The sequence below is a fragment of the Corticium candelabrum genome, chromosome 9 (genome assembly GCF_963422355.1).
Source record: "Corticium candelabrum chromosome 9, ooCorCand1.1, whole genome shotgun sequence".
Classification (NCBI taxonomy): domain Eukaryota; kingdom Metazoa; phylum Porifera; class Homoscleromorpha; order Homosclerophorida; family Plakinidae; genus Corticium; species Corticium candelabrum.
The window spans coordinates 645,561-663,650 of record NC_085093.1 but is presented as its reverse complement, the minus strand read 5'-3'; the positions used below and the strand labels follow the sequence as shown (position 1 = coordinate 663,650).

Here is an 18,090-nt window from a genome sequence, read left to right as displayed (position 1 = left end):
CGCCAGCGAAAAGCCAATTTACACGAAGCTTTGAGAGCGTTCATTGTCGACGTCGGGAAGGCGACATTCAACGGTGATCGTTGTCTCGCTTAGCCAGACCCTTCCTGATTAGATGCAGGATGGCAAATTTTTTTGGGGTCCACTTCACACACACACATCCCGGATATATAGCCCGGATAAGTTTAACTTACACGTGCACGGTAGACCATTCTCACGTGCACGCATGTTGGATCATGCATGATTTAGTAGTTCGAAATGTGTTGTTATGCTGACAGATCGTGGGAATTGCGCTTTCTCTGCGAGCAGTTACCACACTCCGTAAACAGCAGTGGCTAGTGAAAGGAGAGCCCCAATATGGGGAATGTTGGTTGCTACAAACCGTTTTCTTTGCAGAAATCGACTTTCTCGAGAAACATTTGACTCCAGAAAAGCTTTTCGTGATGCAACTATTATACAAGACGGCAGAGGTTTGTACATTTTGTTAGTTAATTGATATTAGTTAATTAACTAATTATTAATTTATTAGAATACAGTATTTAGTAACATTAAAGCACAATTTATGTATTTATGGTAGTATTTTGAACCTTCAATGTGATTTAATAAATAGTAATTTATAATTTATGTGTGTATATATATACAGTAGTGGACAAAGTATTTGCCAGGCAAGAGATTTCAAGGGTTTTCAGGATGTTTGTGTTTGGGTGGAAGCACAAAATATTAATAAAGCGACTTCTTGGTCAATGTTTGTCATGCAATAGGAAAATCAAGACTAATTGGTACAGAATTGAGTCTAAATCAGTTGGTTGTTGCAATTTAATTAAGATTATTGTTACAACCTAGTTAAAACAGATTAATTAAGTTTACATTACAACTTATCAAAGCATATTCAATGCAAACAATATTACAACCTTTGAAAACAAACTAACTTATCAATTTATGCTCATATCAGCACTTATTTCCATTCTGTAGTCCAGAATATGATGAAAAATCAACAACAAAAACTACCCGGCAAATACTTTTGTCCACTACTGTATATACTAGTAACTATTGCGGAAGAACCTGTTTATTAATCATGTACTCTGCTGTTACTGAAATTAATTTGTTTGCATAAGAAATGTATGGCAAACAGGCAGGATTACAGGAAGTTGTTGATCCGGACAGTCTGTTGCCACAGAACACAGTTTTTCATTAGCTTACAATACATAGAATCAATCCATGATCCATTTTAACAATAAAATTAAAACACACACAATGGAGATGCCTATTTCCCTAGTGGGTGCACAGTTTGCTGGACATAAAACTGGAATGACTTGTTCTGAACACTCATTCTGAACACTAATTACAATCTGTTTCTCTCTTTATATCAAGGAATATTAACATAAACAGTTTTCTCAACTCAAAAAATCTTGTATCCTTGTACAGTTTAGATGGCATTAGGGGTATTTGTTTTCAAACTTATTGTCAGATTGTGGTTTCTCCTTGCTCTCTGGTGGATTCGTATGGGGATATTTCGGTTGTAGTTTTGGCTTTCATGAACAAACTTGGACGTCCTGCTGATGCTGGACGGGTAGAAAAGGACTTGAAGTGTCGTCTAGCTACAGCAATAGGTTGTACTCGAATCTTTTTCTTTTGTTTTCTGACTCTCACCTCTTTACCAAACATGTGTAGAGCAGAAAGCAGTCGCTACTGTGTACCAGGTGAGTGGATTTCTTTGCCTTGTAGTTTTCAATAATTGGAACAAAACCTTTTCTACTGCAGCTATGAAGCTGTCTGTGACATGACTTTCATGCAGTCTGTCCTTGATATCTTTAGTGACCTGTAGTACTCTTTCAATGACGTCCCTTGACTTTTCATAGCTTCCTCTGTTAATTGGTTGTGCTTGATTTCTTTGAAATGTTGCTAAAATCAATGTTGTCATCAGCTGCAGTTGCCACTTCAGTTGTTTCACAGGAACAAGGAGCAATTTTTTCAAAGGAACATTTGATATCTTCGTCAGACCAGTTCATACTGATGGAAGAGACTTTAGATGTTCTTCTTCAGCTTTTTGGTGGACACTACTGTAAAAGGAAATGGGTTGGTAGTGCTAATGCCACTGCTGCAAAAAGCTGACGGCTTTGAGGTGAATAAGTTGGGATAGTTTTGACACTGCTTTTGCGATACTTCATTGCTGCTGCAAATTGGTGTTTGCAAGGTTGACGTTGCATTTCGATGGGACAGGTGCACTCACCCAGTTGTAAGTCTACTACCACATTGTATTCTTATCTGACTGACTCACAACAGTGTAAACGTCTGGGTCATCTGATGCGACAATGTCGTCAGATGGAATGGTGTACGCTTTTACTCCTGTCACAGTAAATCTTGTAGAGACAAAATGATCTAATCTGTTTGTGGGAACAGATATTAAACGTCGCTGGTAATACAGTTTGCGAGTCTGTGTGAGAAGATTGAACATTTGTACTACATTCCAAGCTTTATTCCTTTGGAAAAGGATGTCTTTTCTGATGCGTATGCTAGCCTCTGAATAATGGTTGTATAGTTGCCTCGTGTGGGAAAGTTCTTTCGGAAACACACAGCCCATTCTTTCCTTTGTTGCCAGTAATCACCTAGTCTCTTTTTGAATGTCTGAAAAGGGCTTTTGTCTACTTCACGTTTAATTTTAGTCAATGCTTGCTCACTTGGGGCATAAACAAGTTGTTTTGTTAGTGCCATACAGGTAATTCTGTCTGTACCACAGATACCAGAATTTGTGCTCCAAGCCATCTTCATATAGTTTGTAAAGAATGAAAGACATGTAGGTGCAATTCCGCTTGAGGCCATGTACTCTTTAGAGCAATCCGTTCGCTTGCACATTCATCTGTCAGTAATGCTAGTGGTCCAAGATTTGGGCCTTTTCCAAAAAAATGCACACTTGGGCAGTATGTGGCACAGTGCTGTAAACCCTGCTGACAAGGTAACAGCATCTTCACTGGATGTCATAACTGCAGCAAGTGGTAGAGCTCCTACTGATGTGCCGCAGCTAAGTATGAACACAGCTGTGTTCAAGTTATCAAGACTGGCTGTTGAGTCACAAAAGACTAGCTTTGCACTTTGTGTGACCATTTCATGGACTCTGGCCATGAGAGGAGTGACTAGAGCTAAAGGAAGGGCATGGCATCAGTCTTTCTGGTTTTTGGTTTAGGTTCATCCATGTTCATTGCAGCTGCTGCTTCATAAGGTTGAAGAAATACTCGCCCACCCTCTTTTTCATGTTCCTTGTTGTATCGTTGTACTTCCTCAAGCAGTCGCTCAAACAGCCTCTCCATCTTCTGGTCCAATGTTGTCTGATCGCCATTTTCTAAAGAGGCGTTGAATGTCTCGTACATTTGGGGTTATGGCTCTGTCTGCAAGAGTGCTCAACTACTCGTGGATCACTTTTCAGTTGGAGTTGGGTCAAGTATTCATGTTTTGCAGAGGCAGCAGAGCTGCCAGACTCAAAGAGACTAATTTTTGCTTTTTTCACAGCTTCTGTGACTGGCCTAAAGCTGAGCGCATGGCCACTGTGGATTGGGTGGTATGTGATTGTTAAGGCAAGATATTCAGGGTGGTCTGAGATTCTAGATGCCTCAGGTGGGTATACCCTGACTATTAAAGTGCTAGGACACATTGACTTTTTGTCTTGTTTGGAACAATGTATGGTAGTTTTCTTTAGTTTGCACTTCCTTTCTGTGGACATTTGTGACACAGTTTTTTGTTTCCTGTAATGATGACAATGACGAACAGTTTTTAAAAAGGAGCCGCCATCCTTTTGCTTTGAAACCTGTATTGATTTGATAGGTAGTTTTTGAAACCTCTTCAAAACGTGTAATCCACTGGACAGCTGCAGTGTCACAATTGGCACTTGTCCATGCTTCTAGAGTAAAGTTGCTTGTTTCAGCTCCTAGGAAACTTTGCAATTCATGCTGACAATATGAGTCAACAAAATAGTTGTACCGCTGAGGGAGCAAGGGTATAATACTGGTAGGGAGGCCTGAATCAGATTTGCATTCTTGTTTGGTATCAAGTGGGTGCTCTAGATTGGCTTCACTGGTAGTTTGAAATTGTTGAAGTGTGTTTGTGCTTAAAGTGCATCTCTTCACATAGACTGAGCGTTGTTCTACTACAGACATGGAGGTTTCACTGACATTGTCAGCTTTTGTACTCTGTGAATGACTCTCATTAGAAGTGCACCAGGTTACATTAGAAAAGAAAGGATTCCTCTTGCCAGCTGAAACGGCCTTAGCGAGAGTGAATTTTCTACCAACTTTGTTTGCTTTGTCAGGCATATAGCAGGAGGGCCAATCAGTAGTTGCTTTGCATGGTGAAGCTGCTGAAGAGTTACATTTTCTCCTGAAACTTTGGTCTTGAAAGTTTTACTCAGACTTAAGCAAAGCTTCTGGCGTTCAGGTTGCTTGAGGTGGTGGCTTGGATTTGCTGAGACTGCAAGTTTTCATCAGCTAATATGGACTTATCTAGGATATTTGAAATTTTAATTTGATCAGAAAGCAGCCATACTGCTAAGGTATTCGTCAGGTAGTGAGTATAAGGGCTTGGTTGACGCAGGGTTCTCCCCAGGGCGTTTGAGCGTAGCGTTGCGCAACGCTTGAATTTCTACTTCACTCTCAGAGATCAGTGATTTGAGATTGTCTAGATATGCTCCAAATACGGGATAGCAAGTGCATGTGAAGGAAACGTAATCTTAATGATGTAATTTGCATGTTTAGAACCTGCTTACTAAGTAGGCGGCTTGAAGAAAGCCAATACTGAATAGGACTGCTGATTGACCACTTTGCAAAAATAGTTCCAGTCAGATTCTAACGGCTGTGCCACTTCAAAGTGCAAATTCTTTGCTATACAGAACAAGACGTGATGGCTACAATTGTGAAGAAAGAGAACCTTTCCTTGGTGTTTCCAAACATTTGTAACCTTGCAGTCATTGCCCAGCTAATCCGTACTTCCACTGCTGACTGTGAGGGCTTTTCTGAACTGAATAGAATAAAGACACCTCTGAGAAACCCCGTCTGAGCAACAAAATCACAGTGCAGCTGCTGTTTATCTCTATTGAAGGTCCCTGTTTAGAAGACTTTGACTTTAACGCTGCATGTCTGGAGTGGGTTTCCAAGAGGAACAGATGCATTACAATATTGTAACAGAGTCAGCATAATTTCATTATATAGTGGACAGCTTGTAAGATTGAACACAGTTTTGCTTATTACTCTCTAACGTAGCAGCAACCTTAGGGTATATACTCAGTCACTGTTTGAAGCAATGATTACGAATAAATTGTATGTCATTGTGTTTATGCATTCAATTGTGTCACATTGTGTATCTAGCAAGCTTGCACTGCTACTTAGTAGACTAGTTAACAGGTTTGTCAATGCATGGTTGCAAGTCAAAGCAATATCTTGACTTCAACAGCTGTCCATGCTAAATTCGTACTCTTCCAACTAATGGGTTACTGATAGCTGACTACCTGTAAACAACAACTAGTATAGACGATTTTCAGCAGCAAGTCTAATCTATTGATAATAGATCAGTATTGCAATTGGGACTTTGTCGTGACGTTATTGGATGGGCGTGGTCTTAGGGAGGGGCTAGCGCTACACTTTCCTGAAATCCTGGGGAGAACCCTGGTTGAAGGTAAAGTTTGAGTTTTGCTTTGTCACATAGAAGGACAGCTGTGGTGAACAGATGTGTGCCCACAGATTCTCTGGAGAAAATGCTGCAACTGCCACAAAAACAAAGGCAATAACCCCACAAAGAGAAGAACATGTTTGTATTGGGAAATTTTTGCAATGCCTTGATCATGCGTGTTTTCGATCTTTTCAAATGTCGGCCTATGCATAGGAATCAAATCGTGAATATCCACTCTTTCACCTAAGGCAGTGCTTACGTAGTCCAGTGTTTGTATTAGTTCTACCAACAAGTTGGTAGGAACTGGGTATCTCAATGGGTCACCATAGAAGGAAGCTTTTGAATTTGAATCTAAAGCAACCACTGTCCAGTGATTCCCACTCATCAATGTATTTGATGCAACAGAAGATCCCGTTAAGTCATCAATTTGTACGTTGACAATCAGGAATATAAGTCTAATCTTCTTTCTGTTGTTCAGAGCTAATGCTATGGATGTGTTCAACGTGAATTAGCAAACTTTGGATAGCACAAGGCAAAGACAATCTTGTGATGAGCAATTGAGAAGCGATGCCATACCTTCAAGCAGTGTATCAGGTAGCCATCTGTCACATGCCAGTCTAGGCATTTGGTAGCTACTGTAGTCACGTCACCAAATGCCACAGCAGAGGCTGGCTTGTCTGACAGAATTTGTTGAAATTGCTGTATCTTGCTCAAGTCAAGAATTCAAGATTCAAAGTGTCAGGAATGTGACAGACCTTGTTGAACCACTTGTCTTCTTGAATAACCTGTGGGAGGACACCACTTAGACAGGAGTATGGACATTAAATTAAGGAACAAACTTGTTCTACTCAAAGTATTTTTATTACTTTACTGCAGTTAGGTGGCAGAGTATTACTAATCGACATTTGTAGTTGTGAATTCAGTTAACATGAGTAGTGGTGAGCTAATATAATTTGTAGTATTCTGGACAGGAACAAATTCTCATGCATATTGGTTAATATGTACACTGTCTAAACAAGATAGTGTAGGCACACTTTAAAAGAAGCATGCTTTAGCTATAGGTACTTAGCAAGGATGTGTGGTACATGTGATTACAAGTAACTAGTTCATGTAATGTACAATCTCATAATTAAATGGGACATGAAATGCTAACTAAAATCATCTAGTCACTTAGACAGAACACTACAATGCGTAGAAAGAGATTCAAAAATTTACCTGAAGAATGAGATGCTTAATATTTTGCATTGTGTGTATAGGATGTGTGAAGAATATTGGAAGGTGGATCGGGGAATGACATGTCAAAGTACTCTCTAGCAAAATCTAGCGACTGCTGTGACATTTCTTACCAGATTTATGACGTTTGTTTACCAGTTTACAATGCTGTATACGCATAACTCAATCTTAACCAGTTATAGTCATTACCAGTTGGATATAACAGTGTACGCTCTAGATGTTGAAGAAAGACTCAAAGTAACATGATAATGTTTTGTGCTTGTATATACGTAGTTCTATTTGTGGTCAATTTGAGCATGGTATAAGATACTGTGAATACGCATCATCAACTGCTCCATCTCATCATAGTAAGGAAACACCGCCCTTTGGTATTTATCAAGTTTTGAAACCAGAATTACTGTAACAGCTAGCCCTCATATATGGAGCCCTATCCGAGAGCAACTCCCAATCTAACAGCCAGGGACACAATGAATGGCAGATCGTTCAAGTGAGCATTATAGATATAAATAGATACACCATCATGTTGCAAATTTATTCAGAAATCTCTTTCAGCATGGCTGGTCTCCCAAAAGATCCTGCAAATAATCTATCAAATGTACAAAGTACAATAACTAAAAGCACTACGAGTCAAAATGCAATGCAGCTATACAAACTTAGTTGCACTCATTTCTTCAGAAAACTGGTCATGGCAGCTCCCTGAAGAAAAGGCACTTTCTGTGTAACTCTGTGGAGAATCTCGAAAGATGAACTAAAAATTCAAACCTTCTTTGACTTACAAGTGCAGTACATACAACTGAGACATTGCATGCAAGTACCTTATCGAGATCCAGAAAATGTTAATTAATCGAAACATAGGTGAATTATGCCTAAACCACACATGTAATTCGTCTTCTGGCAGGTGCAACAATGGAAGTTATCCAGGTTACTCATCTAGAATCTGCAACAACCAGAATAAAGAAGTTACGTTGACTCTATTACAATATTGACTGTGTTAATTAATCAAAGAAATGAAATGTATTAAATCAATAAATATTAACTGCAATAATCAATCGACATTTACTATATAAATTTAATTAATAACATTGACTGTAGACATCAATCAAAACTTCCACCACTAAATATTAGCTCACCACTACATATTAACTGAATTCACAACAACAAATGTCCTGGATTGTTCATATTCCTTGATCTATAGAGAGAAACAGATTGCAGTTAGAGTTTTCAGAATGAGTGTTCAGAACAAGTTATTCCTGTTTTATGTTAAAATGGATCATGGATTGCTTCTATTTTAGGCTAATGAAAAACTGTGTTCTGTGGCAACAGACTGTCCATGGCGCAGATCAACAGCTTCCTGTGATCCTACCTGTTTGCTATACATTTCTTATGCAAACAAATTAATTGTGGTAACAGCAGAGTACATGATTAATTAAAAACGGGTTCTTCTGCAATAGTTACTAGTATATATATATATATATATATATATATATATATATATATATATATATATATATATATATTATATATATTTAGAAACACATATATTTATATAAACCCACCTACCTGGGTATCTAACACACATTATCCATATATATAATGTAATGCAACAACTGTCTGTTAATTTGTGAAAATTTAATGCTCGCATGATACAAAGTAGGTTAATGTTAGATGCTGATGTAGTTGCTTGGGATATGCCGGTTTTGTCTGTTAGTAATTTGTTATAAAATATAATATTATTTCTCTCTCTAATATATATATATATATATATATATATACTTATAAATTATAAATTACTATTTATTAAATCACATTTAAGGTTCAAAAATACTATCATAAATACATAAATTGTGCTTTAATGTTACTAAATACTGTATTCTAATAAATTAATAATTAGTTAATTAACTAATATCAATTAACTAGCAAAATGTACAAACCTCTGCCGTCTTGTATAATAGTTGCATCACGAAAAGCTTTTTCTGGAGTCAATTGTTTCTCGAGAAAGTCGATTTCTGCAAAAAAACGGTTTGTAGCAACCAACATTCCCCATATTGGAGCTCTCCTTTCACTAGCCACTGTTGCTTACTCAGTGTGGTAACTGATCGCAGAGAAAGCGCAATTCCCACGATCTGGCAGCATAACACCTCACATATCGAACTACTAGCCATTTGTGCACGTGAGAATGGTCTACTGTGCACGTGCAAGTTAAACTTATCCGGGCTATATATCCGGGATGTGTGTGTGAAGTGGACCCAAAAAGAAAATTTGCGTAGGATGTAGGCGGGGAGGGTCTGGCTACGCGAGACTAGGTGATAGTTTGTAACTTACCGCTCTCTTTCGCTCTTCTCGCAATAAGCGAGAGACCGGCTGCGGGAGACTGCTACATAACTCGACCAGTCCAGGCCTTCTGTTTGGTGTTTGGGTGCAATTTCTTGATTAACCCGAGGCGCGCATGCGCTAGAGTTACAGCAGTGTGTAGACAGACGGACGGACGGACAATTGGAATGCAGCGCGTGCGCTCATTGTTATCGTTGGTGTTAATTAGCATGCCGGTACTATACACCTGGCACTCTACTAGTAGTCGCGCGTGTCTTTTATGCGTGTCTGCTCCGTGTTGCGTACGTATACTGACACACTATAGCAGCTAGCCCATAGAGGAAACAAGAATTTGTTTGTCGTAGTACAATTTTTAGTAAATTTGTGCGGTGTCTGTCAGTAGATAGACAGTGTAGTGATTCTGGCTGCTAGCTAAAGCTTCTAGATGAATCTTATAGTTTCGTCTTAAATTCTTGTGACCTTAATTAATTAATTGCATATGGTATGTGTATACATATGTTGCATGTGTGTTCGGCTTTTCTCTAACACGTACTACAGCACTGACTTCTAAGCTCACGAGAGCTCTTCCAGTGTTATACGGGACCGGACGTAGTCACGCGAGAGTTTGAAAACGAGGCTCTGTTATCTGGGTATCTGTGTGAGTAGCTCCACAACGTTGCAGGGTGAAAGTTGTAAAATGCGCTTCGCTCTCTTGCTGGTCCATGTCTACTGTTTTGATCTCTTGGCGGGAGCGTCTGATCTGAAGAACGTTCTCTACATCGTTGTGGATGATCTTCGTCCTCAGCTTGGTGCTTACGGTCAAAGTGAGATGTACACACCTAATATTGACAAGCTTGCCAGTCAATCGTTGGTGTTTGAGAGAGCTTACTGCCAGCAGGCTGTGTGTTCGCCTTCTCGAAACTCGTTCATGACGGGAAGACGACCAGATACCACAAAAGCTTGGAATTTTATAGATCACTTTCGTGAAGCAGGCGTGGGACTTAATTGGTCTTCCATGCCACAGTACTTTAAGAATCATGGATATTTCTCGTCGGGTGTAGGCAAACTCTATCACAAAAACCTTCCTCCTGATAATGATCCACCATCATGGTCTGATCTCAAACAATTTCCTTACTACTGGGGGAATCCTCAAGGATGTCCTAATCACACCAGCTCGTGTCCTCTTTCTCGTGAGACTTACAACTTTACTGACATGAACTCGACGGCTATTATGATGCAGCACATGCACTATGCAGCTCAACATAGAGACACGCCATTTTTTCTTGGAATCGGATTCCACAAGCCTCATCTTTCTTGGCGTTTTCCACAAGAATTTTTACAGCATTACCCAAATGCGTCAAATATAACAGTCGCTAAACATCTTATGACACCTGCTGGTATGCCAACAGTTGCATATCATACTTGTATTCCTCCTTCTCGCTATACAGATCTTCACAAGTATGAACATAACATTTCTGTTCCTTATCCAGTAGAAGTACAGCAACATTTGAGACAAGGGTACTACTCAGCTGTGAGCTACATGGACTCTCTAGTCGGGGAGGTTCTGCGTGAATTGGACAGTCTTGGTTTGTCTAACGATACCATAGTAGCATTTCATGCAGATCATGGCTGGCAGCTTGGTGAACACAATGAATGGTGTAAACAGACAAATTTTGAGTTGGCAGCTCGTGTGCCCTTTATGATTCGCGCTCCTGGATATGAGGCTGCTGCAGGCAAGAAGACTTCATCACTGGTTGAATTGGTAGATGTGTTTCCAACGTTGGTGGAGTTGGCAGGACTACCACCTTGTCAAGAGAATTTGGAAGGAAAGTCACTTGCTCCTTTATTCAAAGAGCCAACAAAATCTGTGAAGAATGTTTCCTTAACACAGTATCCTCGTTGTGGGAATGTTAAGACTGGATCAGATAGATGTGCTGGAGTGAAAAGAACAGATTTTGAATACATGGGTTACAGTATTAGAACTGATCGGTATCGTTACACAGAATGGGTTGAATGGAATGGAAAGAAACTTCAACCGAATTGGGAGAATGTTATTGGAAAGGAACTGTATGATCACCAAGGAGACGAGGAGAATGACTTTGACGCTTTTGAGAACGAAAATGTGGCGGAGAAAGAAGAAGAAGTTGCAAAAGAGCTTAGCAAAATGTTAAGAGAGAGTTTCTCCCATTGACGCTTGTCGTCTAATTATAAAACTTGCATGTTTACGTATTTCTAATTTTAGTGCACGTTTGTTGTTTGGTAACATCAGGAAAGGCGACACTCCTTGTGGTTCAAATTTGTTGCGCATCTTTTTATAATATGTAGAAACTTGTTACAGCAATCTAGAAAGCGTCCATCCTATATCAACGTCACCCTGTGTGTCCAGCCGCGGTCAGGTCACTCCCCCTACAATCAAGGAGAATTAGAGACTAGCTAGCTTTCTCTAGGGAGACATGACTGGTTGGACACTCTAGTGGTCATGTTCCCAGTAACATTCCTATAGGAGTGAGTCCATGCGCATCGAGGGTTGCATGGTCTACCTGTTTATGCCCTCGCGCGTTTAATTGTCTGTCATGCTTAGCGATCAATTTGGTTCACCTGGCTGTTAAAGCTCTTGATCTACGTTTCTTGTAGTCTCGTTCCATATTATCGTTATCTTTGTTGTGCTCCACTTCTCTGTACTGCTGACTCTTGAGTTCACGAGAGCTTTTGTAGGTGATACCGATACGGGACCGGACACGGTCACGCGAGAGTTTGGAAACGAGGCTCTAGCTGTTGTATGGTGAGTAGCTCTACTGTACAACGTTGCAGGGTGAAAGTTGTAAAATGCACTTCGCTCTCTTGCTGGTCCATGTCTACTGTTTTGGTCTCTTGACGGAAGCGTCTGATCTGAAGAACGTTCTCTACATCGTTGTGGATGATCTTCGTCCTCAGCTTGGTGCTTACGGTCAAAGTGAGATGTACACACCTAATATTGACAAGCTTGCCAGCCAATCGTTGGTGTTTGAGAGAGCTTACTGCCAGCAGGCTGTGTGTGCTCCTTCTCGAAACTCGTTTATGACGGGAAGACGACCAGATACCACAAAAGCTTGGAATTTTATAGATCACTTTCGTGAAGCAGGCGTGGGACTTAATTGGTCTTCCATGCCACAGTACTTTAAGAATCATGGATATTTCTCGTCGGGTGTAGGCAAACTCTATCACAAAAACCTTCCTCCTGATAATGATCCACCATCATGGTCTGATCTCAAACAATTTCCTTACTACTGGGGGAATCCTCAAGGATGTCCTAATCACACCAGCTCGTGTCCTCTTTCTCGTGAGACTTACAACTTTACTGACATGAACTCGACGGCTATTATGATGCAGCACATGCACTATGCAGCTCAACATAGAGACACGCCATTTTTTCTTGGAATCGGATTCCACAAGCCTCATCTTTCTTGGCGTTTTCCACAAGAATTTTTACAGCATTACCCAAATGCGTCAAATATAACAGTCGCTAAACATCTTATGACACCTGCTGGTATGCCAACAGTTGCATATCATACTTGTATTCCTCCTTCTCGCTATACAGATCTTCACAAGTATGAACATAACATTTCTGTTCCTTATCCAGTAGAAGTACAGCAACATTTGAGACAAGGGTACTACTCAGCTGTGAGCTACATGGACTCTCTAGTCGGGGAGGTTCTGCGTGAATTGGACAGTCTTGGTTTGTCTAACGATACCATAGTAGCATTTCATGCAGATCATGGCTGGCAGCTTGGTGAACACAATGAATGGTGTAAACAGACAAATTTTGAGTTGGCAGCTCGTGTGCCCTTTATGATTCGCGCTCCTGGATATGAGGCTGCTGCAGGCAAGAAGACTTCATCACTGGTTGAATTGGTAGATGTGTTTCCAACGTTGGTGGAGTTGGCAGGACTACCACCTTGTCAAGAGAATTTGGAAGGAAAGTCACTTGCTCCTTTATTCAAAGATTCAACAAAATCTGTGAAGAATGTTTCCTTAACACAGTATCCTCGTTGTGGGAATGTTAAGACTGGAGCGGATAATTGTGGGGGAGTGAAAAGAACCGATTTTGAATACATGGGTTATAGTATTAGAACTGATCGGTATCGTTACACAGAATGGGTTGAATGGAATGGAAAGAAACTTCAACCGAATTGGGAGAATGTTATCGGAAAGGAACTGTATGATCACCAAGGAGACGAGGAGAATGACTTTGACGCTTTTGAGAACGAAAATGTGGCGGAGAAAGAAGAAGAAGTTGCAAAAGAGCTTAGCAAAATGTTAAGAGAGAGTTTCTCCCATTGACGTTGCCTGCTTGTTTTCTCAAATGTTTGTTTGTCTACAATTGCAAGTTTACCAATTTCCTGCCGCTGCAACTTGTTTGGTAACGTTGAATGGCTTGACTCAGTGCGTGTTAGCTAGATGTGCTGCATGTAGAAATTCTTTCGTCGACAGATAGATGAGTGGTTATTAGTAATTGGAAAATTTGCAAGCTTGATTTAATACAGTCTGTTGCTTAGTATGTAGACATATGACACACTTTGACTTGCGCAATAACACTCAAAATGGAAACATTTAGATGGCAGTGTTTTGAAATCAAATTATCACACACACACACACACACACACACACACACACACACACACACACACACACACACACACACACACACACACACCACACCACACACACACACACACACACACACACACACACACACACACACACACACACTAACACGCGCACACACACACACACACACACACACACACACACACACACACACTCACACACACACACACACACACACACACACACACACACACACACACACACACACACACACACACACACACACAGCTTAGAAAGAGCATAGTGCAACAACAATGTGTAGTAGTATAACGGGAGCGATATTGCCAGCAATGTCTCACATAAACATATAACAGTTATTGACAGTTAACATGGACAATGAGACATAGGCCTCTATTAATTAAGCTTCAGACTTGCACACTCGTGTACGAAATTCGAGATCGGTTCAAAATGGATTGAGACGCTGTGGGAATAAACTCGAACTTAGTAAAAACGGCATTGAGATTTGCATCTCCAAGTGCTACATAGCCCTAACAGCACGTGACAATTAGGATAGGAGCTATAGAATGGGTGGTGCTATCTCGTTTGTACTCGTTTGCCATCTTTTCTTACACACAACGTTGGCTCTGGACAATGGACTTGGAACAACTCCCGCCATGGGCTACAACTCTTGGTACGACTTCGGTTGTAGCGGTTCTCTAAACGAGACAAACGTGATGGCTACGGCTGATTCTCTGGTCAACAGCGGACTCAGCAGACTGGGATACGTTTACATAAATGTAAAGTCGACTCGTTTGCCGTTGCCTCTAAGTTTTGCACTTATGTCTGTGCGTCGACAGCTTGATGATTGCTGGGCAAGTGGACGTTACAGCAATGGTACCGTCTATCCGGACAGTAAACGATTTCCCAGCGGCATGAAAGCTCTTGCAGACTACGTGAGTATAAATAAACTGCTGCAATGTATGTATGTATGTATGGACATGTTTATATTGATGTGGTGGTTTGATTTACTGATATTGTAGATTCACTCTAAAGGATTAAAGTTTGGGTACGTCGTCACAGCTTATGTCATTTGTCATTTTAATTAAAAAGGAATTACCATTTTTAATTAAGTAAATTTTAATTACCATTTTAATTAATTATGTTTAATAATTAGCATGTTAATTTTATGTTTAATAATTAGCATTTTAATTTTATGTTTAATAATTAGTATTTTAATGTTATGTTTAATAATTACCATTTTAATTAATTATGTTTAATAATTAGCATTTTAAATTATCATCTTTAGGGTTTACACTGACCGTGGAACTGCAACGTGTGGTGGTCGACCTGGCAGTCAAGATCATGAAGAAATTGATGCTAAGACTTATGCATACTGGGGAGTAGGTAAGATGATGACAGGAGTTAGTGTCATGGAGTTCCTTTGATTGGATTGATTTTAGACTACGTCAAAGAGGACTCCTGTCATGCTTCAGGAGATCGCGAATCTGCATTCACACAGTACGCAAAAATGCGAGATTCATTGAATGCTACAGGCAGGCCTATTTACTATTCCCTGTGTGGCTGGAATCGTTGGTATGCTCCTATTGGCTACAGGCGAGTCATTGACTGTTATTGTTTTGTTGGTATGCGGGAATGTAAAATAATTTAATTTTTTAGTTTGGCTAATAGTTGGCGAATTGGGCCTGATGACAGCAATTGGGGAGCAATATTGAAGAATATTGATATCAATGCAAATTTAGCCAATTATGCTGGTCCAGGAGGATGGAATGGTGTGTACACTGATGCAGTTAAATGTTTGTAGTTATAACATTGAAAACTCTGGCTGCTATTGCATTGCGTACCAATGACTTGGCATCCTTCTCCTGTAATGGACAAAGACAAACAGACAGACATGGAAACAGACAGATGGACAGACAGACAGACAGACAGACAGACAGACATAAAGATAGACAAACAAATAGACAGACATATAGACAGACTAACAGACAGACACAGAGATAGACAGACAAACAGACAGACAGATGAACAGACATATGGACACCAGTTGCATTATTTAATCAATTAATTGACTGATAATTGTGGTTACACTCTATTTGACATAAACACTTTTCAGATCCATGTCTGTTGCTGGGAGCAACTTACACTGGCAGTCTCAGGTTTTATTGAAACAATTAGCAACATAACAATGGATACTATTATATTGGCTATTGGAATTTCTTTTCGAAGAATTACTGAAATGCAGCAAAGGACTCAGTTTAACATGTGGGCTGTGATGGCATCACCACTTCTTCTCAGCTCAAATGTGAGGAAAATATCTTCTTTTGCTGTTGAAACCTACTCAAACAAGGACGTCATTGCAGTTAATCAGGCAACGCTACAAACCTGCAGTTTATCTTTAATAATGTGGTAAGTTAACGTAGGATTTTGTAGGACCCGATTGGTCGACAAGGAATTCGTCTGGCTGGCACCGATTTATCATCTCAAACTCTTCCACCTGCTCATGTGGCACCATGCAACTCGTCTTCAACTTCTCAGCTGTAAGCTGTATATACAAAATTACGCATGTCATTATAATTGACAGTCTTGCTGTGTTTACTTAATGTGGTAGATGGGTGTGGGATACAGACCTTATTGGAATGGTGTTTACTGGGAACGAGGAAAAGTGTTTGAATGTCAATAATTGCGGCACTGATGTTATATACTACCACTGTGTGAAGTCAGGAGGTACCTGTTGTGGTGCGAGTTGCTATAAGTAGGAATCACTCGATCCCCACACTTTATTCGGATGTCAACATTACTTATACCTATTGTACATGTGGTGTATACTAGGAATGAGTTGTGGACATTAACGAATTCTGGTCAGTTGATATCACAACTGACAAACAGCTGTGCAACCGTCAACTCTGACAACACCATCAGTCTTCAAAAGTGTCAACCAGACCAACCATCACAGAAATGGTCGTACAGCAATGAAACAGAGACATTCGTGACGCCTAATAAAATGGCAAGGATTTACAGTCGGTAAATTGTACGTAATACTTGTAGGTCACTTTCACATGTTATCAACAGTGTCTTGATGGCAACCCCGAGATATCTTCAGGTGGAACTAACGTATGGGGTAGGGAGCTTGCAGATGGTTCTTGGGCGTTGGTTTTTCTCAATGCAGGAACATCAGCAGCCAACATTACGTGTGATGCCACGTGCTTTACTTCCACAGGATTTGACAGCAGCACTAAACTCTCAGTGACAGATCTGTGGATGCACACAGTAAATATATGAATTAATGATAGGAGAGGTGTTGTGTCAACTGTGATGTTGATTCCAGGAGAATGGCACTACAACAGGAGGAGGTTTCACTGCAATGAATGTGCCTGCTGATGGTGGTTCTGTAATGATTAAATTAACAAGACTTTAATTGCAGCCTTTCTGTTTGTGACATTTGTATGGACGATCAGTGTGCTTTCTAATTTCTCATTTTAATGGTTCGAGTGTCAGTGTTGCAGCATCAACAATGTTACTGATGTACTGATGCAAAATAGCACATTTGTCTATGCACGCACGTACGCACGCACGCACGCACGCACCCACAAACATACACTTTGACACACACACACACACACACACACACACACACACACACACACACACACACACACACACACACACACACACACACACACGATACTTAAGTCGTACGAAACTTTAATTCAAGTCTAAAAGAGTTCTACACCATCCCACAAAGATGCGCCAACACGCCCCACGCTCTGAACTCCAAAGTCTACTCATCAGCTAAAATGTCCAGTGAAGACAAGGTTTATCAACAAGCAAGGTACATACATCTATAGCCGCAATGTTTGTATATCACTTGTTTTTTATTTGTAATTTGTATATTTATTAGAAGTCTGAAAGGTCCCGAACTTCACGACTTTCTGAGTGGCGTGCTCTCTCTTTTGCAGTCAGGCGAACGAGGCAAAGACTTTGTGAAAGTTTTGAGACAACTGTACGTTTTGTTACATGCCACTCGGAAGAACCTAAAGTAAGCGGATGAAAAACAAGCTCAATTACAGTACTTAGAAAGTTCAGTGTTGCTCAGTGACAAACAGACACAACACTGCATGCAACTTTCTAATTACATGTACTGAAGCATGTAATGCTTTCTAAATTTAATAAATTTATGAAATATAATTTTATGTAATACATTAGTGTAATAGATTAATAATTTAGCATTGATTTTATTGTTAAGGTTGATGGTTGATGGGACACTGACTATAAATTTTGTTTGTAACTGGA

The 18,090-nt window shown here is 40.1% G+C and overlaps 5 protein-coding genes and 1 long non-coding RNA gene across 11 annotated transcripts in view; 5 read left to right on the top strand and 1 right to left on the bottom strand.

Annotated features, from left to right (window-relative positions):
• The window catches only part of LOC134184261 (diphthine methyltransferase-like), an 11,013-nt gene extending 3,867 nt beyond the window's left edge, over positions 1 to 7,146 (top strand). Inside the window, exons 1-3 of one of the 4 annotated variants that reach the window (XR_009970637.1) lie at positions 18 to 467; positions 6,128 to 6,243; positions 6,906 to 7,146. The gene's annotated coding sequence lies outside the window, so the exon portion shown is untranslated. Of the gene's footprint in view, positions 1 to 16; positions 468 to 758; positions 777 to 6,127; positions 6,244 to 6,905 lie in introns of those variants that run through there. The other 3 variants (XR_009970638.1, XR_009970636.1, XM_062651906.1) reach the window with 3 other exon arrangements.
• A 247-nt stretch (positions 7,147 to 7,393) lies between these two features.
• Positions 7,394 to 9,072, bottom strand: LOC134184799 (uncharacterized). Of its 3 annotated transcripts, none has more exons than XR_009970689.1 (6): positions 8,963 to 9,072; positions 8,814 to 8,888; positions 8,013 to 8,071; positions 7,698 to 7,819; positions 7,536 to 7,630; positions 7,394 to 7,468 (listed from the first exon to the last, which is right to left on the bottom strand). It is a non-coding gene; the product is annotated as an uncharacterized LOC134184799 (long non-coding RNA). The 3 variants fall into 3 exon arrangements; XR_009970690.1 differs by having other exon boundaries at positions 7,399 to 7,468; positions 7,532 to 7,630; XR_009970688.1 differs by having other exon boundaries at positions 7,404 to 7,630.
• Positions 9,073 to 9,837: 765 nt separating this feature from the next.
• On the top strand, positions 9,838 to 11,572 carry LOC134184361 (iduronate 2-sulfatase-like). The gene has a single exon (XM_062652037.1). The coding sequence runs from the start codon at positions 9,890 to 9,892 to the stop codon at positions 11,381 to 11,383; it is 1,494 nt and encodes a 497-aa protein (XP_062508021.1). The 5' UTR covers positions 9,838 to 9,889; the 3' UTR covers positions 11,384 to 11,572.
• Positions 11,573 to 11,956: 384 nt separating this feature from the next.
• Positions 11,957 to 13,763, top strand: LOC134184299 (iduronate 2-sulfatase-like). Its single transcript, XM_062651953.1, has one exon. The coding sequence runs from the start codon at positions 12,019 to 12,021 to the stop codon at positions 13,510 to 13,512; it is 1,494 nt and encodes a 497-aa protein (XP_062507937.1). The 5' UTR covers positions 11,957 to 12,018; the 3' UTR covers positions 13,513 to 13,763.
• Positions 13,764 to 14,361: 598 nt separating this feature from the next.
• On the top strand, positions 14,362 to 17,325 carry LOC134184612 (probable alpha-galactosidase). Its single transcript, XM_062652348.1, has 13 exons — positions 14,362 to 14,576; positions 14,637 to 14,732; positions 14,820 to 14,845; positions 15,086 to 15,183; positions 15,240 to 15,393; positions 15,457 to 15,569; positions 15,914 to 15,956; positions 16,027 to 16,168; positions 16,231 to 16,337; positions 16,409 to 16,552; positions 16,630 to 16,804; positions 16,870 to 17,067; positions 17,126 to 17,325. The coding sequence occupies exons 1-13, from the start codon at positions 14,364 to 14,366 to the stop codon at positions 17,213 to 17,215; spliced, it is 1,599 nt and encodes a 532-aa protein (XP_062508332.1). The 5' UTR covers positions 14,362 to 14,363; the 3' UTR covers positions 17,216 to 17,325.
• A 240-nt stretch (positions 17,326 to 17,565) lies between these two features.
• Positions 17,566 to 18,090, top strand: part of LOC134184282 (AP-5 complex subunit zeta-1-like) — an 8,454-nt gene continuing 7,929 nt past the window's right edge. The window contains exons 1-2 of the mRNA XM_062651929.1: positions 17,566 to 17,629; positions 17,699 to 17,836. Of these exons, the coding sequence (XP_062507913.1) occupies positions 17,595 to 17,629; positions 17,699 to 17,836 (173 nt within the window). The 5' untranslated portion in view covers positions 17,566 to 17,594. The remainder of the gene's footprint in view (positions 17,630 to 17,698; positions 17,837 to 18,090) is intronic.